This window comes from Microcebus murinus, chromosome 14 (genome assembly GCF_040939455.1).
Source record: "Microcebus murinus isolate Inina chromosome 14, M.murinus_Inina_mat1.0, whole genome shotgun sequence".
Taxonomy (NCBI): Eukaryota; Metazoa; Chordata; class Mammalia; order Primates; family Cheirogaleidae; genus Microcebus; species Microcebus murinus.
The window spans coordinates 70599879-70626886 of NC_134117.1; the positions used below are offsets into that span (position 1 = coordinate 70599879).

General features: G+C 47.8%; 1 protein-coding gene across 1 annotated transcript in view; it reads right to left on the minus strand.

Annotated features, from left to right (window-relative positions):
- Positions 1 to 12306: 12306 nt before the first annotated feature.
- The window catches only part of LOC105860108 (choline O-acetyltransferase), a 49559-nt gene continuing 34857 nt past the window's right edge, over positions 12307 to 27008 (minus strand). The window contains exons 10-14 of the mRNA XM_012744586.2: positions 25442 to 25564; positions 21919 to 22060; positions 21715 to 21777; positions 14805 to 14942; positions 12307 to 13104 (exon numbers count right to left, since the gene is read on the minus strand). Coding sequence (XP_012600040.2) covers positions 12835 to 13104; positions 14805 to 14942; positions 21715 to 21777; positions 21919 to 22060; positions 25442 to 25564 — 736 coding nt within the window. The 3' untranslated portion in view covers positions 12307 to 12834. The remainder of the gene's footprint in view (positions 13105 to 14804; positions 14943 to 21714; positions 21778 to 21918; positions 22061 to 25441; positions 25565 to 27008) is intronic.

The following is a 27008-nucleotide window of genomic DNA, read 5'->3' on the forward strand; positions in this document are numbered from 1 at the left end:
GTGAAAACTGACATTACTACTTTGATAGGGATTGCATTGAATTTGTAGATTGCTTTGTGTAGTACAGTCATTTTAACAATATCAATTTTTCCAATCCATGAGCATGAGGTCTCTTTCTATTTGTTTGTGTTTTCCTCAATTTCATCAGTGTTTTATAGAGTCTTTTTAATACGTTTTTTGCCTCCTTGGTTAAATGTATTTCTAGATATTTTGGGAATTATCTATTGTAAATGAGATTGTCTTCTTGATTTCTTTCTCAGCTAGTTCATTATTGCTGCATAGAAATGCTGCTTGTTTTTGTATATTGATTTTATATCCTGTAACTTTACTGAATTTACTTATCAGATCTAAGAGACTTTTGCTGGAGTCTAGCTATGAGATCATGCCATTTGCATAGGGGAGCAATTTGTATTCCTCGTTTCCAATTTGGATGCCTTTTATTTATTTCTGTAGCCTGATTGCCTTGGCTAGGACATCCAGTACTATGTTAAATAGCAATGGTGAAAATCAGCATCCTTGTCTTACTCTAGTTCTTAGAGGGACAGCTTTCATCCTTTTCCTATTCAGTATGATGTTACTGTGGGTTTTTCATGTATGACCTTTATTATGTTAAGTTATGATCCTTCTATGCCTAGTTGGTTAAAAGTTTTTATCATGAACTGATGCTGAATTTTATCAAATGCTTTTTCTGCATCTGTTGAGATGATCATATGGTTTTTGTCCTTCATTCTTTTGATGTGATGTATCACATTTATTGATTTGCATATGTTGAACCATCTCTGGGATAAATCCCACTTGATCATGGTGTATTATCTTTTTGTGTGCTGTTGGATTCAGTTTGCTAGTATTTTTTGAGGATTTTTGCATCTGTGTTCATTAGGAATATTCATTTGTAGTTGTTGTTGTTGTCGTTATTGTGTCCTTGTCAGGTTTTGATATCAGATAATGCTGGCCTCAGAGAATGAATTAGGGAGGATTCCCTTCTCTAATTTTTTGGAATAGTTTGAGGAGAATTAGTGTTAGTTCTTCTTTGTTAAGTTTGGTAGAATTTGGCAGTGAAGCCATCCAGTCCTGGGCTTTTCTTTGTTGGGAGACTTTTAATTACTGACTCAATCTCATTACTCATTATTGATCTCTTGGAATTTTCTGTTTCTTCCTGATTCAATCTTGGTAGGTTGTATGTGTCCAAGAATTTATCCATTTCCCCTAGGTTTTGCAGTTTGTTAGTGAAAAGTTGTTCCTAAGTCTCTGATGATCCTTTATATTTCTGTGGTGTCAGTTGTACTGTCTCGTTTTTCATTTCTAATTTGTTTTATTTTGATCTTTCCTCTTTTTTGTTGGTTATTCTAGCTAGTGGTTTATTGATTTTATTTATCTTTTCAAAAAATCAACTATTTTATTGATCTTTTCTATTTTGTTTAGTCTCTATTTCATTTAGTTCTGCTCTAATCTTTATTAGTTCTTTCTTTTTACTCATTTTGGGTTTTGGTTTGTTCTTGCTTTTCTAGTTCTTTGAGATGCCCCATTAGATTTGTTTTTATTTGAAACCTCTCTTTTTTTATGTAGGCATTTATTACTATAAAATTCCCTCTTAGCACTGCTTTTTATCCCAAAGGTTTTGGTATGTTGTATTTGATTTTTGTTTCAAGAATTTTTTTATTTCCTCCTTAGTTTCTTCTTTGACCCAGTAGTCATTCAGGAGCATGTTGTTTTAATTTCCATGTATTTTGTACAGTTTCCAAAGTTCTTCTTGTTGTTGATTTCTAGTTTTATTCCATTGTAGTCTGAGAAGATGGTTGAGATGATTTTTATTTTAAAAAATATGTTAAAACCTGTTTTGTGTCTTAATATATGATCTATCCTGGAGAATGTTTCATTTGTTGATGGGAAGAATGTAGATGTTGGATGAAATGTTCTGTAAACTTCTGTTAGGTCCATTTGGTTTAAAATGCAGTTCAAATTCAGTATTTCTTTGTTAATTTCTGTCTGTGTGATCTGTCTAATGGTGAAAGTGAGGGTGTTGAAGTCCCCAACTATTATTGTGCTGGGGTCTTTCCCTTCCTTTAGATCTAATAATATTTGCTTTATATATTTGGGTGCTCTTATGTTGGGCGCATATATGTTTAGAATTTTTGTATCTATTTGCTGGATTGATCTCTTTATCATTATATAATGGCCTTCTTTGACTCTTTTTCTGCTTTTGACTTAAAGTGGGTTTAATCTAATTCAAAGATAGCTTCTCCTGCTTATTTTTGGCTTCAATTTGCATTGTATATCTTTTCCCATCCCTTTACTTTCAGTCTATACGCATCTTTACTGGTGAGGTGAATTTCTTGTAGGCAGCATATAGTTGGATCATGATTGTTTATCCATTCAGACAGTCTATGTCATATAAGTGGAAAATTTAATCTGTTTACATTCAAGGTTATTGATATGTGAGGTCTTACATTAATGGATTTCTGGTTGTTTTATATATCCTTGCTCCTTTACTTCTCTCATTGTTTATCATCATGGTTTACTGGTTTTCTGTAGTTATAACATTTGCATCCTTTCTTTTCCTTATTTGTGTGTTTTTCTACCAGTGGGCCTTATACCTTCATGTGCTTCCATTTTCTTTTCTTTTCTTTACTCTTCTTTTCTTGCTTTTTTTTTTTTTTTTTTTTTTTTTTTTTTTTTGAGACAGAGTCTTGCTTTGATGCCTGGTAGAGTGCCATGGCATCAGCTTAGCTCACAACAACGTCAAACTTCTGGGCTCAAGTGATCCTCCTGGCTCAGCCTCCCAAGTAGCTGGGACTACAGGCTTGTGCCACTATACCTGACTAATTTTTTTATATTTTTAGCTGTCCAGCCAAATTTTTTTCTATTTTTAGTAGAGATGGGGTCTCACTCTTGCTTAGGCTGGTCTTGAATTCCTGAACTCAAGCAATCCTCCCACCTCAGCCTCTCAGAGTGCTAGGATTACAGGCATGAGCCACCATGCCTGGCCACTTTTCATGTGTTTTCATGATGGTAGATATCATCCTTTCATATCCAGGTGTAGAACTCCCTTAAGCATTTCTTGTTGGGTCTGTGTATTGGTGATATACCTCTCAGCTTTTGCTTGTCTGGGAAAGACTTTATTTCTCCTTAATTTATGAAAGATAACTTTGTTGGGTATAGCATCCTTGGCTATCACTTTTTTTCTTTTAATACTTTGAATATATTATCCCATTCTCTCCTGGTCTGTTCTGCTGAGAAACCCACTGTTATTTGAATGGAGGTTCCCTTACAAGTGACTAGATGGGTTTTTCTTGCTGTTTTTAGAATTCTCTCTTTGTCTTTGACATTTGAGAATTTGACAATAATGTGCCATTGAGAAGAACTTTTTAAATTGTATCTATTTGGGGGTCTCTGAACTTCCTGTATCTGGATGTCTAAAGTTCTTACTTGACTAGGAAAGTTTTCAGCTATTATTTTTTAAAATAGGTTTTCTGTCCCTTTGGTCTCCTCTTCATCCTCTGGGACACTGAAAATTCAAATATTTGGTTGCTTTCTGGTGTTCCATATGTCACAAAGGCTTTGCTCATTTTTCAAAAATTCTTTTTTTCTTTATTGTTGTCTTACGGAGTTATTTCAAAAGATCTGTCTTCAAGTTTTGAAATTCTTTCTTCTGTTTGATCTAGTCTATTGTTGAAGCTCTTCAATGCATTTTTTATTTCATTCAATGAATTCTTCAATTTCAGGATTTCCATTTGGATCTTTTTGTGATATCCATCTCTTTGGTAAATTTATCATTCATATCCTGAGATTTCTTTGCATTATTTATCTGTTTTCTCTTGTATCTCACTGAGCTTCTTTAATATCAATATTTTGAAAATTTTTGACATTTTATAAATTTCTTTTTGATTAGGATCTGTTGCTGGAGAATTATTGTGTTTCTTTGGAGCTACTATGTTTCCTTGCTTTTACATGTTTCTTGTGTTCTTACATTGATATCTGCACATCTGATCTAAGAGTTGCTTCTCCTGATGTTTTGGATTTGCTTTCATAGGAGAGGATTTTTCCTGAAGATGTGTCTATGACCTTGGTTGGGTAGGGCACTGTAGCTCTGCTTCTGGGTGCATGCAGTAGTGTAGTCTTTGTATAATTTCTTCAGCTGTAAACAGCATCAGTTGTACCTATGATTTCCTTAGTGGCTTAATATGAAGTTTTTAGTGGAGGCTGTGGTTAAAAGTTATACTGGGGATGGGGATACCCGGTGGGCCAATCCTTGGTCCCCAGTGGTGGTAGTGGCAGGCTGAACATACTTCTCCTTGGGCCCCAGTGGTAGTAGTGGCAGGCTGAACATACCTCTCCTTGGGCCCCATGATGGTGTATGCTGGCACTGGTGTTAGTGGGTCCAATAGGGCTGATTCTTGGATCTCCAGGTGGCTTGATCAGGTGCTGGCAGTGGCAGTGGCGGACCGGGCATGTAGGCAAGTTCTGAGGCCCCCAAGCAATAGGTATGGTGTGGGTGATGGCAGTAGCAGTGACAGGACCATCCTCAGGCTCCCAAGTGGTCCACACTGGTATTGTCAGTGGCTGTCCCAGGCCCACAGGTGGCATGTGTGGGTGGGTTCCAGCTGAGGTGGTAGTAGCAGGTTGGTGGGCCCATCCTCCGACCCCTGGCATGAGTGCTTAGGTGCCAATGGTGGTGGGTGGGGTAGGGCAAACCCCAGACCCCTGGCTGGCATGCTTGGGCACTGAGGTGACTGGTGCAGCCAGGCCGGGTAGGCCTGTCCTCAGGCCCCCTGATGGTGTGTGCTAATTGTGGTGGCCAGAGGCGGGGTCCCTAGCAGACTGCTCTGGTGGGGGCAGCAATGGCTGTTCTACAGCCCTGCTGCTGGGGAGGGTGGGGTTGCTTTCAGTTGCAGCAGCTATAGGCAGGTGACTGGAGTATACTCCCTTCAGCCCCAATGACAGCTATAGGTAGGAGAGCCTGCCCTGAGGGTGCTTGCAGATGTGCTGTGGTCCCACTGCTGGGAGTGGTAGTGTCACTGGCAATGGCTCCTGCTTCAGCCCTGATGGCAACAGGCAGCGGCAGCAGCGGCTGTGGATGGGGGATGTCAGCAGGGCTCCAGGGCTGTGGTGACTCAGAGGCTCTTGGTCCCAGGGCAGGATGCAGTCTGGTGAGGGCTGGGCTCCTAAAATGGCACCTGGCCGTAGCTGCTCAGGACTCGGCAGGTGTGTGGGACCCAGCGTGGGCGCCCTCCCTCTGGAGCTGTGGTATCTGTGGCTGTTAGTCAGAGGCCTGTGTTGGTCTCAGGGCCCTCCCTGTGTTGGTCTCAGGGCCCTCCCTGTGTTGCTCTCCCATGGTAGGATTGCAGGAGTCCATGCTGAAGATGGGCCCACTGGGCCCGGCAGGCTGCCCTGCTTCGCCCTCCTCCTTGCTTTGGGTGTTCACTGTCATTTCTCGTTGAATTCCAGTGTTCTGTCAAAGTGTGATTATCTGCTCACTGTTTTGCTTCTGCTTTGCGGAGGAGGCAAGTACCAGATGCCTCTAGTCAGACCTCTTGAAGCCCTGCCATGAGATTTTTTAAAAAACTAAATTATGAATGACTGTTGAATTTTGTTGAATACATTTTAATGATTGTAATGAGCCTAATATTTTATTTTTTGTGTTGTTAATGAGTAAGTGACATGTATCTATTGCTAATATTAAACTCTTTTTGGATAAACCTGACGTGGTCACAGGTGTATTATCTTCTTCATATACTGTTAGAATTTGTTTGCTTATATTTTGTTTAGGATTTTTGCTTATACATGCATGAGTGGAATGGACCTGTAGTTTTTTTAAATTGTATGTCCTAGTCTGGTTTAGGTATTAAGGTTAAACTAGCCTCAGAGAATAAATAAGGGAGTATAGAAAGAAAGGATGTATCCCCTTATTTTGAATATAATTGAAATGATCAGTTCCTTCGAAGTTTGGTTGAATTTGTCTGTAAGACTTTATGTTCCTACCTCCTTTTATTTTCTCTGAGGGAAGATTTTAAACTGCTTCAGTTTACTTAACATTTATAAGACTATCTGGAAATTTATTCTTATATCAGTTTTGATAAATTGTATTTCTCTAAGAATTTTTCTATTTGTATCCATGTTTTCAAATTTATTAGCATACAGTAGTTGATGTTGATGTATTCTCTTTTTAATGTCTGCTTTATTGAAGTTATGTTGACTTTTTATTCATAATATTATTTATTTCTGACTATCTTTCTTTCTTTTTCTTTTCTACTGGTTTTACCAGACTTGTCTGTTTTGTTAGTCTCTCTCTCTCTCTCTCTCTCTCTCTCTCTCTCTCTCTCTCTCTCTCTCTCTCTCTCTCTCTCTCTTTTTTTGCTTGCTCTGCTGCCCGGGCTAGAGTGCCGTGGCGTCAGTCTAGCTCACAGCAACCTCAAACTCCTGGGCTCAAGCAATCCTTCTGCCTCAGCCTCCTGAGTAACTGGGACTACAGGCATGTGCCACCACGCCTGGCTAATTTTTTGTATATATTTTTAGTTGTCCAGCTAATTTTTTCCTATTTTTTTAGTAGAGACAGGGTATGACTTTTGCTAAGGCTGGTCTCGAACTCCTGAGGGCAAACGATCCACCCACCGCGGTCTCCCAAAGTGCTAGGATTACAGGCCTGAGCCACCACTCCGGCCCTTTGTTAGTCTTTTGAAACAACCAGCTTTTGCTTTGGTTAGCTTCTCTATTGTTTTGTTTTCACTTTATTGGTAGCTTTTTAAATCTTTATTATCTTCTTCTTTCTACTGTCTTTGAGTTTACTGTTTGGTTCTTCTTCTTCTTACTTTTAAAGTTACACTTAGCTCACAATTTTCAGTGTTTCTTCTTTCCTGATGTAATTATTTAAAGCTATAGAGTTCCCGTAGCCAGTTTTGCTATATCTCAGAAGTTTGGACATAAGATATCTTTATCATTCTGCTCAAAGAATTTAAATTTCCATTATAATCTATTATTTGATCCAGGAGTTTTAGAATCATGTGTTTCTTCAATCTGGAATATTCTTAGCCACTTTCTTTTTGAACAGTGCTTTCCTCCAACTCTCTTATCTCTCTTTTCAAAACTCCTACATGTATGTTGAAACTGCTTATATAACCTTCCCTGTATTTCTTTAATAATTCCTTCAATAATATTAAACATATTGTTAACATAAAAACATACAGAGATAAATTTCTAAGTAAAAATGTTTTCTGGGGTAACAATATACAAGAAGTATGATTGCAATCCAAGACATATATACAGACCAGGTGACTTTTGGTATATGCAGAGAACAAAGGAAAAGGTAAGTTTTATTAAGGAAAGAAGAAGTTAGGGGACAGGTATATTCACACCGAATGGGTGCGGTGCGCACCGTCTGGGGATGGGCACGCTTGAAGCTCTGACTCGAGTGGGGCAAAGGCAATATATGTAACTTAAACATTTGTACCCCTGTAATATGCTGAAATTGAAAAAATAATAAAGTACTATGCAACCATTCAAAAAAAAAAAAAGTTACACCAGTTGTTCTGAAGTAAGTTCATTGGCCCTGACAGCATCTGACAAGAGCTGGTGAGTTCTGATTGGCCAGTGTCAGTGGTGGTTAGGTGGGATCTGTGGTCTTGGGTTAGGGTTGGGCTTGAGAGACAGTGTGTCAGGCAAGTATTCTTGTAATAACAGGCTAGTTGTCCTTGTGCTGTGAGCATTCCTTATGCTGCTGGATGTTCTTGTGTGACTCACATAGCAAGTTGTGGTTTGGAAAAAGTTCTTGTGCTGGTTCCTGTCAGACAATTCTTGCATGAGAACCCTGCCTTCATGGGCTTCTCTGGCTCCATTCTGCCAGGATTTGACACTCTACTTTGAATCTTATAACTTTATAGTTTCTCTCTGATTCATCTATGACAGGGGTCCTCAAACTTTTTAAACAGGGGGCCAGTTCACTGTCCCTCAGACCGTTGGAGAGTGCGCACCGTGGGCCCCGGACCAGTGGGCTGCTAAGCAGGACAGGCAGCGGGGGCAAAAACACCGGAGGGCCCGAGGGAGGGATAAATGTGCTAGGCGGCCCTGGCCTCCAGCCTTTGTGATGTTAGTTCTCCTGCTTGCTTTATCTGCCACTTTCTCTCAGTTTGCGTCATGTCTGGTGGTGTTTGTATGTTCTGACTGTGAACTCACCTGCAAGTGTTGACCCCTGTGGGTGTCCGGGGTGTCCAGGGTGGAAAGTGGTTTTGTGTTTGATTCTGAGGAGCTCCTTTGGGTCTTACTGACTCAGATCGATTTGGTTTTTAAAAGTTATTGGCTTGGAGGGCCTGCTTATGTAAGTTGTATAAATTCAATCTCCTCATCCACATATGGCATAAGTTTGTGGTTTTAATTTTTCATGGATATCTTTCCCCCCATCTACAGCCCTGAGTGGATGGCAGGCTTCCTCACTCCTCTCCTGGGCTGATGAGAAAAGTTTTTCTAGTCCTTGTCATGTGGTTGTGACACCTCTGGGAGGTCCTGGCTTTGTGCAGGGCGTTTAGCTGCTCCCCAGCCTTGCATGGGCTGTTATGTCTTCTCAACTTGCGGGGATGGCAGCCCAGCTGGGGCCACTGGCACCTGTGTCTGGTCTGTATGCCTTTAGCTCCTGCTTACTGCCATGCTCTGACATTCTTTTTTTCTGGAATGTGATGATTTGCTTTCTTTCTTTTGAATTTGACTATATATTTAAGAGAATTTCCCCCTTGTGTGTGTGTTTTTGTAAGAGGAGGGTCCTTCTGTATCAACTGAGCCTGCCATATTGCTGTTCCCTAGTGTAAGAAATAGAGACCAAGGACAGGGGCCACTGGCATGTAAGGGACAGGATTAGGAACAGAAATCCCTGAAGGAGACGGAAGCAGGTGGTTGGAGAACAAGGAGAGAGCTGGTCTCTGGGAACCAAGGGGGAACAGAGCTTTTGGAAAGGTCCTTTTATGTGATGTGAGGCCAGCTTCTCCCGGGGATGGCATGCTGTTTATCCTGCAGACTCAAGAGACTTCTGTGAAAGGAAAACTGAGAGAAACACTAAAGCAGGGAGATCAGCTACATTTATAAAGGGAACCCGAGGCACCCTCTCCTCCCCTCTCCTCCCCTCCCCTCCCCTCCTCTCCTCTCTTTTTCCAAGGAGAACTGCTTAGGAGCAATTTGGAGACTTCTAGTTGCTCCTACTGGGAGGACTCTCCCTGCCTCTTGTCCCCACATCTACCCCACTGGGAGCGTCAGGTGATTTTGTACCTTGGGGTTGGCTTGCCTGTCTGTGCCTCTCTTGGTGTTCGTCTCCGCACACCTGGGTATTCAGGGGCCACCCGAACACATGTGATCAATAAGAGCAAACCCACATTACTTTGATCTTGTTCTTTCTTCTTCCCTTCGCTCCTCCTGGAATGTTTTTAGCCATTATCTCTTTGAGTAGTGCCTTTCCCACATTGGAATCTTGCAAATCCATACACTTTAAGGTTCTTTGTAGGCTCAAATTGGAAAGCATTTGGGCTTCCACTTGGAGGGATCTCAGCGCTGACTCTGGATGTCTGTGGCTGTGGAGGACATCTTGCAGCTTGGGGTCCGTCTGTGGATGTGCAGGGCAAAGGAACCTATGCGTGCATGTGTCTGTGAGCCTGTGGCAAGAATGCTAGGTTTTCACTCACTTCCTAAGCTTTTAAACAATGACCGTCTCATATCATCTCTTCACAGTCCTAGAAGCGAGTAGTGCTGATATCAACATTCCAACTGTATAGATGGAAAAACCAAGGACTAGATAGGTGAAGTGACTTGCCCAGAGCCCACAGCAAGTAAGAAATAGAGCTGGGTTTATGGGGCAGGCATCGCGCCAAAGAGCCTGCGCTCCCCTCCCCTCCATGCTGCCTAGGCATGTCCGTGCAGGTCGAGGGGAGACACCGTCTCTACACCAGGTTTCTGCCAAGCCGGCCACCAGCATTCCTTGAAGCCTCCCTACCCCTGGCCCCCATGCATGGTGACAGGCCACACATCGAGAGAGACTCCGTTCCCTTCTCCCTTTGCTTTCCTGGCCTCTGTATCTCCTAGACATCGGCTAATACTACTGGCAGATCCCAGACAAAGACAAATGAATTGTTGACTCAGCTCAGAGAACTTGCAACATTATATTTGATAGTGTTTCTGGGTGGAAACAATGGCTAACACCATCTTCCTTGGCATTACTTTTTATTGAATACGGACTTACAGTCTTTAAATAATTTATATATGGTGCTTTCAATATACAGGTCTTTAATCATACATACATATATTTCTTCAAAGCACAAAACTATAAATTAAAATTGAAAGGCTATACACATATACATATTGCCATAAATCTAGAACTATTTTATAAAAATAGAACTCAAATATTACTTTATATATTTTAGCAACTTAGCAGTATTGTAAGGTGGCCACATACATTTTTATTATGCATCACTGTTTCAAATGACTGTCTCATTTCCTGTCTCTTTGGGGACACCTGAAGCCAACTCCTTTCCCAGGGTCCCCACAAAGATGCCCATGGCCATGGCTCAGCATTGCCTTTGCATAAAGTCTCAGTGCACCCATCTCTTCCTGGAGGGGGAAGACCAGCTTCCAGCCCCTCCTCAGAGAGAGGAGGTGTTCCCTCCTGCCAAGCATCTGCCACTTCTTGAAGTGCATGGTTTGATGTCTTAATGTACAGAGTAAGTTCCCTTTACCTGTGCTTGGAGAATAGAAGAGATGAATTTGGGTCTGTCACATCAGTATAAATAGTTTAAAAGAAAACCAGCCGAACAATGCCCACTGGGCTCCGGAAGGTAGGCACTGCTGCCCACCCTCTCATGCAAGGTCCTTTGCACACATGCTCTCTGATCTTCATAGCCTTGCAAGATGGGGACATTCCTGTCCTCATTGGACAATGTAGGTAATTGAGTTTCTTAGCATTTAAGTCACTAAGCCAAGGTCAGTGGGGCTGCCTGACCCTAAAGCCAGAGCTCTCTGCCTGCCCAGAAATCCACAGACAGAAACGAAAGGAGAACTTGGATCTGGACTGTGGTCATTTGGTGAGGACAGACAAGTGGCTTTGGAATGGGTAGTCCACCTGCTGGTCCCCAGACACCCTTGGGACCCTCAGGCTGCAGCTTCCCAAGGGGAGCAGGAAGGTGGCCGTGGGAGGGAAGAAGCATGGACCTACAGACCAGTGACTTGACTTTGTTCCTTGGAAGGGCAGGCCCACATCTCCCACATGATCCAATAAAAAAAACCCCATCTAAAACCAGGCAAGGAGTCCCCTGCTGAGGCTGCTGGTGTTTCCAAAGAGCCAAGCAGGGTTAGCTCTTGTCCTACTTCACCTCAGCCCGCCTGTGGCAATCCAGGCCACCGTGTGAAGAGCTTCCCTGGGCCAAGCCGAGTGCTCAGGATGACACGGACCGCAGAACTGCAATGGAGGGAGCTCCTCCAGGGACACACGCGGTGGGGAGAGTGGCACTAGCCGCTCGAGAGCCCAGCTCTGCGCCACCCTCTGCTTTCTGTGGTTTGGACATTTCTGGTTCTGTCCTGGTCCCTTCCCTTGCCCTTTTAGATGTTCCATAAAAATGTGCCCCAACGGGAAGAGCCTCTCGCACCTCCTGCACCACCACAGGCTCCCAGGACACGCTCAACTTTGACCCTGCTGGGCTGCCTGTCCTGCCTCCCGCCGGGGCTGGCTCTGGGCAAGCCATTCCCTCCTCTCAGCCCGCTTGCTGCCAGCTGTCCCCTGGTCCTGAGGCTGCCGGAGAGCCCTGCTCCGGCTCCTCCACTCGGGTTGCAGTCAGAATTCCTGGGTAGCGTCCTCCAAAGAAAGGAGCCCAGCTGTCTAAGGATGTCTTGCTTGGGCCACTGAGATCATTTTCTGAAATTAATGTAAGGGTGGTTTTCTTAAAAACCTGTTTCTTCAAAACAACCACAAAGTAGAAAAACCAAAGCAAGCCTCTGTTTTCTCCACCTACTGGGCACACAGTGTAGAGGAGGGTGGGAAAGATGCAGAAAAATGCAAATGGCGGGTCCAGGGGAAGCGCCCCATCCTCCCTAAGCCGTCTGTGCCAGGTGCCACCTGTCCAGGCTGTGTGCTGTACTCGCGGTGCACGTCCCTGGTGCTGCCTGGGAGCAGACAGGGGCACCAGCTCCAAGGCGGTTGCACATAATCTTCTCCCCTTTCAAAGTAGCTGGATGCAATTTTCTGAACTCAACGGAAGGCTGCCCCTGGGAGCAGAGGGGGAAATGTGTTTGTGGGCCACCCCGGTCACCATATTTTAAATGAACATGGGCTGTGTGTGGTGTGTGTCGGGGAGCAGGTGCTGGCAGGACCGTGGGTTGGCGGAGGCACTGAATGCCATAATCAAAATGATTTGAATCTGAAAACAAAGCCTCCTTCTCTAGAAAAGGTAATGACCCAGAGCTGCCTCTTCCTTCGTGATTCACTTATGTACACTGCATGCAATCGGATGCCTCATTCTTTCATTGGGCAGAAACATCACCTAGACACGCTAGGTCCTGCTGGGGAAGGAAACATGAACGTAAGCTTCTGAGGACCACAGAGGAAGATCCTTAGTGTGGCTCCCCACGTCACCCAGGCTGCCTCCAGAGTGGTCTCACTGCCCAGGCAGAGGGCACCTTGAATGACAGTTTCCATGCATAGCCTGGGACCCTTTCCTACCCGCTCTCCAGCTTGGTGTGATGCTTCCACGTGGTCTGTGGGCTGGGCCCTGAGGCTGGGGAGCTGCAGGAAGCCGGGGTGAGGGATGGGTGTGCGGATTGGCAGGGTCTGGGGCTGCAGAGGCGGGCTTGGGAGGAGAGACTTAGTGGCAAGAGTCAAGGTTGGTGCCCCTGGCTGGGCCTCATGGCTTTTTCCTTTGTTGCCAGTGGCTTGCCCTCGGCAGGCTGCGGTGGACTGCAGAGGCTTCTCATGTCGACGAGGCTTTCTTGCACAGCCTTCGCAAACTTGGTAGAAGAGGTCTCTTTGCAGCCGTGAAAGCTGGAGATGCAGAAGAGGATGGTCTCTGGCTGGGGGTTGTAGCAGGCGCCATACCCATCGGGGACCACAGGGCCATAGCAGCAAAACATCTCCATGGTTGTGGGCACCTGGAGAAGCGGACAGGGCGAAAGCTGCCTGCTCTGAATTGCAGCCTGCGTCCCGACACCCAGGCCTCGGCCGTGTCTTTGCTTCCCTGTTTGCCACCAGGGGAGGCTGACTGAATTAACCAAATCGACCGATTGCTTAAGCATGGATGGACACAGCCAGAGTCATAAAGATAAACACATCGAACTGCACACATCGGAGGAAGAGGGGCCTCGAGCCCGCTCCCGGGTGTGCAATCTGCTCTACTTGCGGAGCTGGAAGCTCCCAGAATGACCCGGTGCTGGATCTCGGGCTGAATCTCCCCTTCACCTGGGGGCAGTTTGAGGCATGGAAGCAATCAGGGTAATTTACTAAATGGCACCCTGGTGGCACCCAACAGTTAGATGCTTCCCAGAGGGAGTAATTTATGAACTAGAGGAAACCTGGCCCATCCTCTCTGTCGATTTCCCCGGATCCTTAATTACTGGCAGTACTGCCTGACTGCCCGGACGTGCTCCTACAGCCCCGCCACGCACAGTTACCCAGCCCCATGCGTTTCACAGATTGCCAGCAACTGGAGTTTTAGTTATGCACCTAATATGTTTTGAATTCAGAGTGCTGAGATTTTGTAATCTGTATCACAGATCAAGAAAGTGTGTTTCTAAAGGCATTCAAGCCATACATAAATGCTACTTTCTGGTTGGAAAACAACAAAATCCCCACACCCCAAATTAATTTTATTAGCTGGTCTTACGGGAAAATAGAAAGGATCCTGTGCAGGGGCAGGGTCTGGTTTGTTTTAAACCCACAGGTTTCTTGTGCCGTGTACTCGGGCCTTCGGAAGTGACACTGGCCACTTTAATGGGGCAGAACAAACCATCAGTCTTGCGAATAGAGTCACCGCATTGTCGGATAAATTTGCCATGCAAACAGCCGAAGGCCATAAAGCCATTCCAAAGCACTTTTTGCCCATGGATGGTTTCCTGAAGAATTTATGTTGTTGTGTTCTGCCCCGGGCTATTCGTAGCTGCGTGCGCACTGCCCTAATGACAAAATCAAATCACTGAGTGGGCTCTTGTCCTCACACACAGCTTTCTCGGTCCCTTTTATTGCCCACGTCCAGCTGTTTGCAGTGAGGTGGAGGGTTAATAAATTGACAGTTGTAGGGTATTTCCTCAACTCTCCTTTCCCTAGCAGATGTCATCCTGTCTTTGTGACAGTGGCCCTCCAACAAAACCAGCCTGTAGCACTGGCTGGGAGACGTTAGGCTGTAGCTAATGTGCTTGGCCCTTTATAATATCACCCGTGACCTGTTTGGAGGGCCTGTCTGTGTCAGGCACCGGGCTGGGTGTTCTTCTACCTTGTCACATCTGGCTCGGCCAAGACTGCACTCTGGACCCGTCAGGCATCAGAGCCCGTGGTCCCTGGAAGGCCCCTCTCGGGTCATAGCTTGGAAGGTGGTATCGCATAGTGTCGGGGTGCCAGAATGGGTGTGTTCCCATCTTGTCGCCACTTTGGCTAAGGAGGAGCCCGTAGTTACTCCCATTTAGAAGATGGGAAACCGCCTCCTAATCAGCATGTATATCATGTTGCCGAAAGTCACGTGGCTCATCAGAGGCAGAGGGGGCCCACCTGACTCCCGCCAGGGGCTTGTAACCACTGAGCTCTTTGGAAAGCGCACTGGTTACACTGCTCTTGGGCGATGACCACTCGAGGGCTGTACCTGGCTGGTGGAGAGGACAAACCGGTTGCTCGTCAGGTATGTTTCATCCGTGAACATCTCAGGCAGTTCCTCGCACATGTCCCGGGCCAGCTCCCGCAGCGCCAGCAGGTGGTTGTCGATGGCCATCCCTGTTATGGCCTGGGTAGTCGGGAACAAAGGACAGGAGATGACATGTGGGCTCCCCACACCTCCTCTTCCCTTCCTCTCTAGTCCACAAGACTAACGGTGACTCCAGTGGCCACAGCTCGTGCGTGCCCAGTGCCTGCTGCTGACAACGCGTATGAATGGCCGCTCGGGACAGACCGCTGTGCACACTGTCTCTGCTCCTTGGGCCCTTGCATAGTTCTTCATGCAGAGCATAAGTTCAGAGCAGACTGGGTTCTAACTTGAGACATCTGAGTTAAAGGCAAGTGAGTCTGAGAACCCCCTACACACCAAAACCCATAGCCACGCGGTGCTCGAAGTGGAAAGGGTGGGGCTGGCATGGCCGCCGTCATTACAGCCTGCTTTGAGAGGGCGTTGGCGAGGGGGCTGAGTGCTGGGCCCAGGGACTGCTGGGTCCCACCCTAGCATCAGGAAAGGCGTCCCAGGCTATCCCGGGCAGACTCTCCCAGCCAACACTTTATCCTGCAGCAGGAGCCCAAGAAACAAGGCATAGGGGGCGTCAGGTCCGCTCCTCAAACTTGCCCGCTGTTCCATGGGCTCAGGATCAGTTAAATGAAACTGGGTTCATAATCTAAGAAATCTATTTGAGACTGGAACTACACACCTTAGCTGAGGCCCAGCTGACAGTTTCAAGGGGAAAGAGCTAGTTGAATGATGAAGGATCTTTTTCTTTTTATCATAAGATATTTAAACTCTAATCTAAGGATAGGATAATAGCAGTGATGGCTCTGGAATTTCAGTGTAGGAGGGGTTCAGAGGGATGGTGAGGCTGTAAGTGGGGCCAGGGTACCCATTCCACATCTCTCCCACTTAAAGCTGGGTATGTAGTATGCACACTGATTTTTTTGGACCACGTTTATTTGGAGCAATTCTGGGGACCGATGGAGACTCAGGGGGCCACCCCTTACCTATAGCAATAATGTTTGGGTGAAGATCAGGATAAATGTGAGTAGCCCTTGGGGTTTCACAGGTATGCCAGATGGCCATGCTGCTGTTGGAGCCCCACACAGGCGGAGACCTCCCATCACAATGTGCTTGGCTTAGGTTTACAAGGCACGTTTTGGGGTTTGACAGCTGTTTTCTTTCAGTTGAGAATGAATTGCATGAAGATGACTCAGAGGCTGCAGTCTCTCTGAACGTACCTAATTATGGGCTGGAAAGATGTAAGTTACACAACCACAGCTCACTTTAGATGTGCCCCGTTAGGACAGAGGGGAAGAACCTCGAGTCCGTCTGTTAACATCTCTCGGTACCTCTGCGTAATCCCTGATTTGTGTGGGTCCATAGAAGCAGCTGCTTTGTAGCCAGCTCACCTCTGAGTTAACTATAGCAAGAGGGGTTGCGTTAACCCATCACTTGGATGGAGCCATGAGTAATGAGTAAAATGACTCAGCCTTCAGTCTTTCATTCATTCATTTAGGGACTCTCAACTGAGTGCGAACTATATGCCTGATGCTGCCCAGTCCTAGAGCCACAGAGAACAAGGCAGTCATAGACTCAGTCCTCTTGGAGCTCATGTGTCACGGGAGACAGATTTTCATCAACCAAGCAAATAAACATTTGATCAAAAGCAGAAGTGAGTGCTAGGAAGGAAAAGCACAAAGTGCTGGAACAAGCTGTGGGGGAATCAGACCACCTTGCCCGCCGCCGCTGGAACGGGCTTCTCCAGGGCCACTGCCAGCTGCGCTACCAGTCATCGGAGGTTTTCTTGCTGCCTCACCTTTCCCCCACCCCAAGGCCAACCAGGCACCAGATTCATCTCCCAAGCACCCTGATCTCTCTCTTCTCCCCACCCCGTCTCTTTGATTCAGTTGTTTTTTTTTGTTTTTTTTTTTTTTTGAGACAGAGTCTCACTTTGTTGTCCAGGCTAGAGTGAGTGCCGTGGCGTCAGCCTAGCTCACAGCAACCTCAAACTCCTGGGCTCAAGCGATCCTCCTGCCTCAGCCTCCCGAGTAGCTGGGACTACAGGCATACGCCACCATGCCCGGCTAATTTTTTCTATATATATTAGTTGACCAATTAATTTCTTTCTATTTATAGTAGAGACAGGGTCTCGCTCTTGCTCAGGTTGGTTTCGAGCTCCTGAGCTCAAACGATCCGCCCACCTCGGCCTCCCAGAGAGCTAGGATTACAGGCGTGAGCCACCGCGCCCGGCAATTCAGTTGTTCTTATCAAGTCAAAATCATTAACACAACAGAACCCTATGGCAATGCTTTTTCCTGGAAATTTTCATAAATTTAAATTTGTTATCAAAGTTATATATTTATATGGTTTACAAATCCAAATAAGCCGAAGGTTTAGGATACTTTGCCAGCACTGAGTCCCCCTCCACGGCAGCAACCCCTTGCAGCCCTCTTTAGCTGTTCCTTTCTGGTATTTGCTTTCATCGTTCCAGATTCGTGTGTAGACTACCACTGCTGCATTTCTCAGTTTCATCCATAATCCTGTTACAGAAGGTGAAACTTTAGCTCCTTATGTCCCTGCTGCCCCAACACCTGTCTGCTCTTCCGTCCTCCTAGTAGAACTGTGTTTTGATTCTTTGTTGTTTGATCAATATATATCATAATCACATATAAAGATCAATATACATGCTTATAATTAAGCAAGTATTCATAGCTGGGTCATGTAGTATACTAGGATTAGATTTCCTTTCTTATTGAAATTTTTGTTTTCCTTAGAATTAACAAGTGTTAAATTATTAAATTGTGTTTTTTATACTTGCTTAGCTTTCTGTGTATCTATTTCTGATTAATTCCTAAATGGTCAGCCAGAATTCCATTCACCCTCTTACTTCTTGCCCCTCTGTGGACTGAATGCTCCCATGTCTGCTGAACAGCTGTCAGTGTGTGATCTCCTGCTATTCTCTGGGGAAATCCCATTACCTCTTTCTTGTGTTAAATCTTCTGGTTTTTCTAAGTTTTTGGTTGTTTTGTTTTGTTTTGTTTTTTGAGACAGAGTCTTACTCCGTTGCCTGGGCTAAAGTGCCGTGGCGTCAGCTGAGCTCACAGCAACCTCCAACTCCTTGGCTCAAGCAATCCTCTTGCCTCAGCCTCCCAAGTAGCTGGGACTACAGGCATGCGCTGCCATGCCCAGCTAATTTTTTCTATATATTTTTAGTTGTCCAGCTAATTTCTTTCTATTATTAGTAGAGACGGGGTCTCGCTCTTGCTCAGGCTGGTTTTGAACTTCTGAGCTCAAATGATCCACCGGCCTCGGCCTCTCATGGTGCTAGGATTACTTACAGGCGTTGAGCCACTGTGCCCAGCCTGATTTTTTAAGCTTTTGGCTTCCTCTTTTATGTTTTATTTTCTCACTTTAGAGGCCTACATTCTCCAGTACCTTTATGAGAAAGAGTGCTTTACACGTAAAATTTTTGAGAACTTGTCTGTCTAAAAATGTCTTTTTTCTGTTGTCAAATTTCATGACAGTTTAGCTGGGTATGGAAATGTGTGCTGAAGGTCATTTTTCCTCAGAATTTGAAGGTATTGCTCTACTATCTTCTACTGTCCATGACTCTTTTGAGAAGTCAATTGCATCTTTATTCTGAATCTTTGTACTTGATTTTTTTTTCTCTGAGAGATTTTAGAATCTTCTTTTTGTCTGTAGTGTTGTGAAATTTCCTTTGGTATGAGTATTTTCCATCTACTAAGCAAGGTACTTGGTGAACTCTCACAATAGGAAAACTCATGTTCTTCAGTTCTGAGGAAATTTCTTGAATTATTTTGTTAATGATGCCCCCTCTACCTTTTTCTCTTTCTGAACATCTATTATTAGAATATGGTCTTCCTGGACTGACCCTCTTTTCTCTTCTATATTTCATCTCTTTGTTTTATTGGTATTTAGGGGATATTGTCTCAGCTTATCTCCTAATCCTTCCACTGAATTTTTTCTACCATAATTTCCCCCAGAGTAATTTTTATTTCCTGAACATTTTTTTAGAGTTTTCTATTCTTATATGAAGATGTAATAACTTCTTTTGTCTTTCAGACAGTCTCAATAATCATTTCTTTAAAAATGTCATCTTGTTTCCTGTATTGTTTTCAAGTTCTTTTAAAATATTAATATTAAGATTTTTTTTAAAAGTTAACAAAAATTTTTGTGTTGGTTTCAGACTTTTATGTTAGCATCTCTTCTCAGTGTCTGGTGATCTATGGCTATCTGTTTATATCTAAGAATAAAGCACTGAAAAATGATTGGGAGATTAGTGAGAATGCATTGGTTAACCTGTGTGCTTCCCTGTGGGGTCAGCTGATGGGGCTCTTTCACTGGGGACCCCAACCATGAGTTTCTGTGTCTTCTCTCTTGGCCTGGTCAGTTTCACCACAGAGAAATCTTCTAACCTCCTGCTTGGGGAGGGGTGAAATTAGAGGTGGTTCCCAGTGTGTGTGGAGCTGAGTGGCTGGAGGGTTTACTGTGGAGGAAGCAGACTTTGATCAATCCCCTTATTTTTAGTATAGCATCATGTCCCTCAGCTGTGTCTGGTATCCTCAAGTCTAGAGTCCTTCCACTTCACCCTCCCCGAGAATAAATTTTCAGCCCACCATTGGAGAGGGATGGGGTAGTAGCCTGGCTGCATGGGTTGGTAGAATGTATCTGAGTGTCTAATTGGTTCTTATATAGATCACCAACTGCTATGGTTTGAATGTTTTGGTCCCTTCCAAAATTCAAGTTTAATGGCTAATGTGGTAGTAGTCTTAAGAGGTAGGGCATTTAAGAGGTGATTAGGTCATGAGGGCTCCTGCCTCGTGAATGGAATTAAGGCCCTTACAAAAGAGGCTTCACACAGCATTTGGCTTTCTTGCCCTTCCACCTTCTGCCATGGGAGGACAGTGTTTGCCCCTCTGGAGGGTACAGCAAGAAGGCACCATCTTAGAAGTGGAGATCAGCCCTCGCCAGACAGTTAAGATCAGATACCTTCCAGGGCTTGATCTTGAACTTCCAGCCTCTAGAACTGTGAGAAATAAATTTCTGTTCTTTATAAATTACCAAGTCTCAGGCATTTTGTTATAGCAGCACAAACAGACTAAGACATCAACCATCTTCTTTTCATTTCCACTCCACCCCCACATTTTGTGGGTGCCCCAATGCCTGAGCCATCCTGAGGTTCTTCAGTGCAGTTCACTGGGCTCCCAAGCTTTTCTTACTGCTCTCTCAGTCAATTGCCATGTGTTTTACTTTCCAGCTCTAAAACTTTGTGGTCACTCATAATCAGTCTCATAAAATTTTGTGGTCACCTCTTTTCCCATTCACGTTGCCCTAGTGTATTTATGGCTTTAAAAAAATTCCTTGGCTGTTGTCTCGGAGTGGAGAATTTCAAAGTGAAATTCTCCATGTGTTTGATCCACCATGTTGAATCAGAGTTCACGTCTTCCTCTTCACTCCCTGCCCTGTTCTACCCCAGTCCCTACGCTGGCTCTCCGTCAAGATTAGAAAGGTTCCTATTAGTGGCTCTGCCTCTCAGCAAACCAGTGCCCACTCCAGCCAGTCCCTCTTCTACCCACTCACCAGAGGACGCTTTGTAATGGGGAATCCAACCTCTCCTGCTCCTCTGTCCTTTGCAAGCTGCACTCACTGAGCTACTTGCTTTTCTTTGAATGTGTCCTACTCTCTCAATACTCTTTGTCTTTGCACATGCTGTTCCCTTTTGGGCCACAGCTCCCTTCTGTGTGTGCCTGTAAGCCTCTCTTCACCCTTCATGTCACATAGTAAGCACCACCCCTGGGAAGTGTTCCCAGCTTTCCCAAGCAGAGGAAAGAGCTTGCTCCTCCATGCTCTCTGCTACTTCCTGAGGGCTTTTTTCATGGGGTTGGGCTTCACATCAACGGGCTCTTCCTCCCAACTACGTGGTTGCCTCCCGAAGGACTGGGCATGTGGACTGCATTTTTTGCTTTCTAGCACCTTGCCTGGCTAAAGCAGGAAGACAAAAAAATGCCTACTGAATACATGAAAGGATGCTTACTTTCTCCCAAACAGGACAAACACTTAACTATTTAGAGGAATTAGAGACCTAACAACTGAATTAGATAAAAGTCTATATTGGCTAGTTGTAAAATCCTGAAATGCATTGTACTTGCTTTCAAGTATATGGAGTGAATTTTGGTCAACTCCTTTTCATAGATTATATGATCCTTTGAAGATTGTATTAGAATGACTTGCAATTAATATATTGATCACCAGCCCAAGTAGTTGCTTATTCTCTATTGTTTGTATGCCAATGATGGCTTTGCAGTACCAGAAAATAAATTATTTCCTTAAACTAGGGAAACATTCCCCTTACAATTTTGATTTCACCATTAACTTTCAGCAAAGACTTTTTATTTACAGGTAGCATAAATAAATACAGGGAGAACAAGAGGCAAAACTAGCCCCATATGGGAGTAACTACCGCTGCACCTGAGAAGGGGCAAGGCCTGGTAGCCACCAGCACTGGCGGGGCTTGAGGCCGCCCCTCGCACTCTCTTGCTGTATAAACAGTGAAGCGCTATGCATATTAGGTGCTATCAGTGTCCTTGTGGCTGTTTCCAAAGGTTCAAACAGCACTCATTGTACTCCGTATAAAAAGCAGGAATGGTCTGTTACTTAGGTTCTAAAAATAAGAAAAAGGAGGCAGAGAGGTGGGGTAGCCTTGCCAAGTCACCAGGCGGCGGTGGTGGTGGCCTCACACGGGTCCCCTGCCGTGGTCGAGCTCCGGCAGGCCCTGGGCACAGCTCGGACCCCGCCGTGGTGGCCGCGCGACAGCACTCACCGTGACTGTGTACTCGGTCTGGGCGCGGACGGCGTCCTGCAGGAGCAGCAGCTTCTCACGATCCTGTCAACCGAGCAGAGGGACAGCGCACGGGCTCGGACGCCGCCCGGCGACTCGCGGCGCCCCGGGAGCCGGTGGCCAGGGAGCCGAGGGGACGGCCCGGGCGGCCGGGCTCTCGGCTCCGTGGGACAGGGCGGGACTCACCTGCACGGCGGCCGCGCCGTCCGTCATGGCCCTCGCGAAGGTCAGTGCCTCCGGAGTGGCCGACCTAATGTTGTCCACGCGTCCCTCCTGGAACCGGCGGATGGACGCGCTCTCGTAGGTGGGCACCAGCCTGCCGTGGAGCCTGTGCGGGGTGGAGGATGGGCGAACCGCATTCACTCCCAGGCAACCACACGCTGCAAGGACAACAGCCTCGCAGGCGCGGAGCCCACGCACACCCGCGAGCACCGGACACACGGGACCCGCGCTCGTGTGACGCCGACAAGCGACTGGGAGTTCCTAAAAAGAGTTCCCCATCTGGTGGGAAACCTAGAGCTTTCTGCGAGACTCAATGAGTGTTTGATTAATAGCACAGAATGGAATAATTGTGCAATTAATCATTCATACTCTTGAGGGAATCCTGTTTATTTAAAACTGTTCAGGCATGACCCTGGCTGGAGGCGGGAGGGGCTTTAGTGGTGGCGAGCCGAGCGCAAGCTGCCCCGCAGGCCAGGCCGACCCTTCCAGTAGCGCTGCCTACAGCCAAGGCCACCTCCCTGATGCCTGTGACCTCCGGCCTCTACCAGCAGGGGAAGCCCTTTTCTTACATGTGGGAGCGGGGCCAGCATGCCTAGGCTTGGGCACCTGGCTGGCACCCACCCCCTCACCAGTCAGTAGATTCCCCAGTGTGGTGGCATGGGAAAAAAGACAGAGCTCAGAGAGGGGCACAGATAGCCCAAAGTCACACAGCAAGCTGTGGCCCTGAGTCTCAGCCCTCTGGGAGCACTGGGTGGGCTCCGTAGTCGGAAGGCCGAGTCTGGTTCTGCACCGTGTGGGGCACATCGTGCTTGGTGAGCCAGGGCATAAGCTCGGCGTCTCCCAACACCTGCAGGGAGCTCCCCTCCTGCACCTCTGTGGGCCCCAGAGGCAACGCTATCGCCAACCCCAATCTAGGCAGCTTCCAGGTTTCTGCTGGCTCTAGAAGCAGATCGGAATAATGGTTTGCGCTATAGCTCAGACTCTGAAGAATGCCGTCCCGGATAGCACTGGCTATGCAGTGAGCCCAAGAGCCTCTGGCTGCGTCCATTCCTGGCCTGCCCAGTGACTGTGACAGGCCCACTGGAAGGTGGAGGAGGGGTGTGCCATGCAGGCTCCACTGGCCCCTCCCAGCTGTGGACCTGAAGCTCAGAAGTGCTCACAGCAAGCGGTCCCGGTGGCCTCCCCAGTCTAGGCTCTGGCAGGACTCTGACCTCATGGTCCCCCTCCGCCTTTTGCCCTCTGAGTGTCACAAAGCATTTATAACGCCTCCAGATGGCAGGTGGGACCTGCCACATCTCAGTGCCTGTGAGGTTTCTGCATCTGTATGTCTCCATGAGAGCCCAGCCTTCCTGTGGGATGACCTCAGCCTTCTCCAAGTTGTCCTGACAGGACGGCCACCCAGAGTGGCCTCATTCACCTCCCTGAGAGCCACAGCCCCACAGGGGACACTGGGGTGCCATGTCCGCACAGATGCTGCCTGCTCATGAGTGAGACTCCTGGCCCTGGCTTTATTGCAGGGTCACCTTATGCCTGCCACAGTGCTGCAAACTGAAAGCAGGTTCAGGGGACAGCACCGGACTTCTGACCCAGACAGTTTAGGAGCTGCTGCTTCTGGAGCCCTGGAACCCGCAGGAGCCAGCCCTGTCTTCTGTTTTGCATTTTGGTTTTTCCCACCTCCTATGAAGGCCAACAGGCCCCTCCCCCTACCTTCACCCCTGGCACCCCACTCTTCACCCCTTCCCCTAACGCATAGTTACCAGGGCTACCTCTGGAGAGTTTTTTCTAAATCCCAGCCCTGGCCAGGCCAGCCCTGGCCAAACCTCACATCTGTGATTCAGTCCCTGGCACCTACTCTATGCCAGGTATGGGGCAGGCACTACAGACACCCTGAGACACCCCGAGTGTGAGGGTTGGGGGCACTGTCCAGAAAACAACGTCAACAAATCAATCAACAAAGCACTTCACACCAGTAACAACTTCCTTGAAAGAGAAAGAACACAGGATGTGGTCTGCTGGAGAATGGGGTGGCTGCTTCAGATGGGGGTGGGGCTCTGGTGAGGCCTGGGATGGCAGGGGCTGGTGTGGGCGGAGCCGTGCTGGAGGGAGAGGGCTCAGGGAGAGCCCAGGTGAGGCCAGTGCACAGGGGCCTTCCAGGCTTTCATTCTGAGCTGGGTGGGAAGCCACGGGAGCCTTCCCCCTGGGGAGTGATCTAGTCTGATTTGCATGTTTCAAAGTTCACGCTTCCTGGATTATTGTTAGGTAGGGACCAGGAGGAAGGGGAACAGATGCTTTGTCTAGGGAGTTCCACTGAGAAATAGATGGCACTAGGAGATGCTTTGTCTACAACAGGAGGAACAAATTGACCAGAGGGGGGTCCAAGAAGGAACAGATGACATGTCAAGGGGTCTTCCAAGGACTGGACAGATGTTTGGTCTGCAATAGTGGGTCCCCAGGGACTGATCAACCAGAAAGGGGTAGGAAGGACACAAAGTGGAGATATAAACAAGGCCACAAGAGTATCTTTGGAGAATCCTCACAAGTAAAGTGACAGTATCCTCAAGTGACCTACCCTCATTAACATGGTAAAAATCATACCCACCTGCACCAGGACAGTTTACAAATACCATGGCAACCTCCAGAAATTGCCTTGCAAGGTTAAAAATGGGGAGGGCTCTCAGTTCTGGGAATTCTCCACCCCTTTCCAAGAAAAACCATGAGGATTCCACCCCCACTTAACATAAAATTAGGGAATCAGCATAAAAGAGAGAATCTTATTAAACTCAGGGTCTCCTCCACTTGCAGGGGTTCGCCCATTCCTTCTCTAGAATGTACCATGCTTTAACAAACGTGAGCACTTTGCTCCATTGACTTGGAACCAGTAACCATTCTTTGGTACTGGGAGCCGAGAACCAGGGAACATGGACCTGACATCTGGTTCCCCCACCTGACACTATGAGGGGACACCCTGGGAGTGTGCTGTGGTTGCCTGAGCATCAGATGAGGCGGCTTGGGGAGGAGCCGATGGCAGTGGAGGTGGAGAGCAGGGGACAGGGTCAGCAGCCCCTTGGGGGCGTGCTGACATGGAGGCTGGGGGATGAGAGGAAGGGGTGAGTCAGGAGGAGTCCAAACTCTTTCACCTGGTGCCATTTCCTTAGCAAGTGGGGAAGGCTGGCGGGGAACAGGCTACAGCCACAGGGCTCTGGTGGAAGAGCAGCCTCCTTTCTCCCAAGGTCCTCAGCCCCCCAGCTCCGCGGTGCGCCCTTGTAGCTCTGTGACACTGGACCGTTGCCCAGGCGGTTCCATGAGGCCACGTCCTTCCTTCTCTTTTCTGGGGTTGGATTTACACTTGAAACCCAGTCCGGGCGGCACCTCCTTCCACACAGCCTGCCTTGGTCATCTCCCAGTCCTGGAGGTCCACCGAGACCTACAATCTAGAGCATCCTGTCAGTCAGCCCACCTGGGCGCAGACCCACCCACCTTTGCTCACCTGTAGAAGGCCAGTTGGAGGGCCACCTGGATGAAGGCATCCGGGCTGCACTTCTGCTTCTTAATGAATGTTTTCCCGTAGTTTTCAAACTTATAAACAGTGAAGTCGAGATTCTTTACTATTCTGTGGGAGGGAAAAAAGATGCTCTCATTGCATGCAAAATGGAATGCGTGCGCAGCAAAGCCCGTGCGGTTTCCTGAGGTGGGTCTGTGTCCCTGCCCTCAGGAGTGTGCTGTGGCGTCAGAGCCGTGCCTTGACCTAGGACAGTGGCGGGAGGCACGCCAGACCAGGGCCGCTCTGTGCTGCAGGTGGGTGGGGGGTGAACCTGACCGCAGCGGCGAGGCAGGGAGGGCGCAGCGGGCAGGGAGAGACATGTGATCGGCACAGAGCACACAGACGACGCTGCCCGCACACAAACCCTGCGAGTCCCTGCCGGAGGCAGGCCTGACAGAGGCCCTTCATCCAGCCTGTCTGCGGCCGTGTGCAGCCTCCCACGGTGTCCCCCCCCCCAACCCCCACCGTGGAGCTTGTTGCTCAGGTGGCCACAGTGGCAACTCCTCCCAAGACATCCCTGCAGTGCTGGGGAAGGAAGGTCCTGGGTTCTGGCTGCTTGTCACCATCGCCACAGCAAGGGTGGCTCCTCTGGGGCTTTGCCAGGGGCTGGATCCCATTTTATCCAGAAACTGCTGCTGAGCCTCCAGCGACAGGCCGGGGCCCTCGCCGCTGTCAGAGCAACAGGAAAACCCCCACATCCACACGGAGGCTCTTGAGCACTGGCCACTCCACGCTGACAAATCTCCTCCTTCCAGATGAGTCTGGGGTCGGGCCGGCCGCCCACTGAGGCAGTGTCCAGAAGGTCCACGCCCTGCCTACCAGTCGTGTGTGAGCGCAGACTCCTGGGCGGATGCCCGCGCCCGCTCCCCTCGGGCCTCCGTGCGTCCCGCCTGCCCCTCCTTGAATCACTGCTCCTGCCTACAGGGGCTCACTCAGCTCTTGGGGGCCATGCTGGGGACTGGAGGCCCGGGGGGGGGGCGGGGGTCGGAGGAGCCCGGTTCCCATGGGGACTTGCCCCGCACCCTGCCTGCTGACACGCTCCTTGGACAGACTGAGCTCACTGTCTCTGCAGCCCCTTGGAGACTTTTCGCAGTCGTGCCCGCTCAGACCCCAGCCCTCCCCACAGTAGCTCAGGACCCCCGAGGCTCCTCCTGTGTCCCTGCCCGGAGCCTCTCGGCTCCTCTGATCCTTAGAGCACATGGGATCCGCTCAGGTCCTCTAAAGTGCGCAGGCCCCTTCCTCCCCTCGGGACCTCCCGGCCACCAGCTCACTGCTCTGGCAGCCACCTAACCCCCGAGCAACACGGCGAAGTCTCGATGAGAACATCACTTTGTAGAAAACTCGAGGCTGCCCCTCCCTGGCAGCTGTCCAGCTGTCCCTGCGGGGTCCCCTCCACCCCTGGCCTCCTGGCCTGGCCATACTCTGCTCTCACATGCACTGTTCCCCCAAACCCTGGCACAGAACCCCCAGGGGCTCTTCACCACCAGCAAGGCAGTTCTGCAGGCTCCAGGAT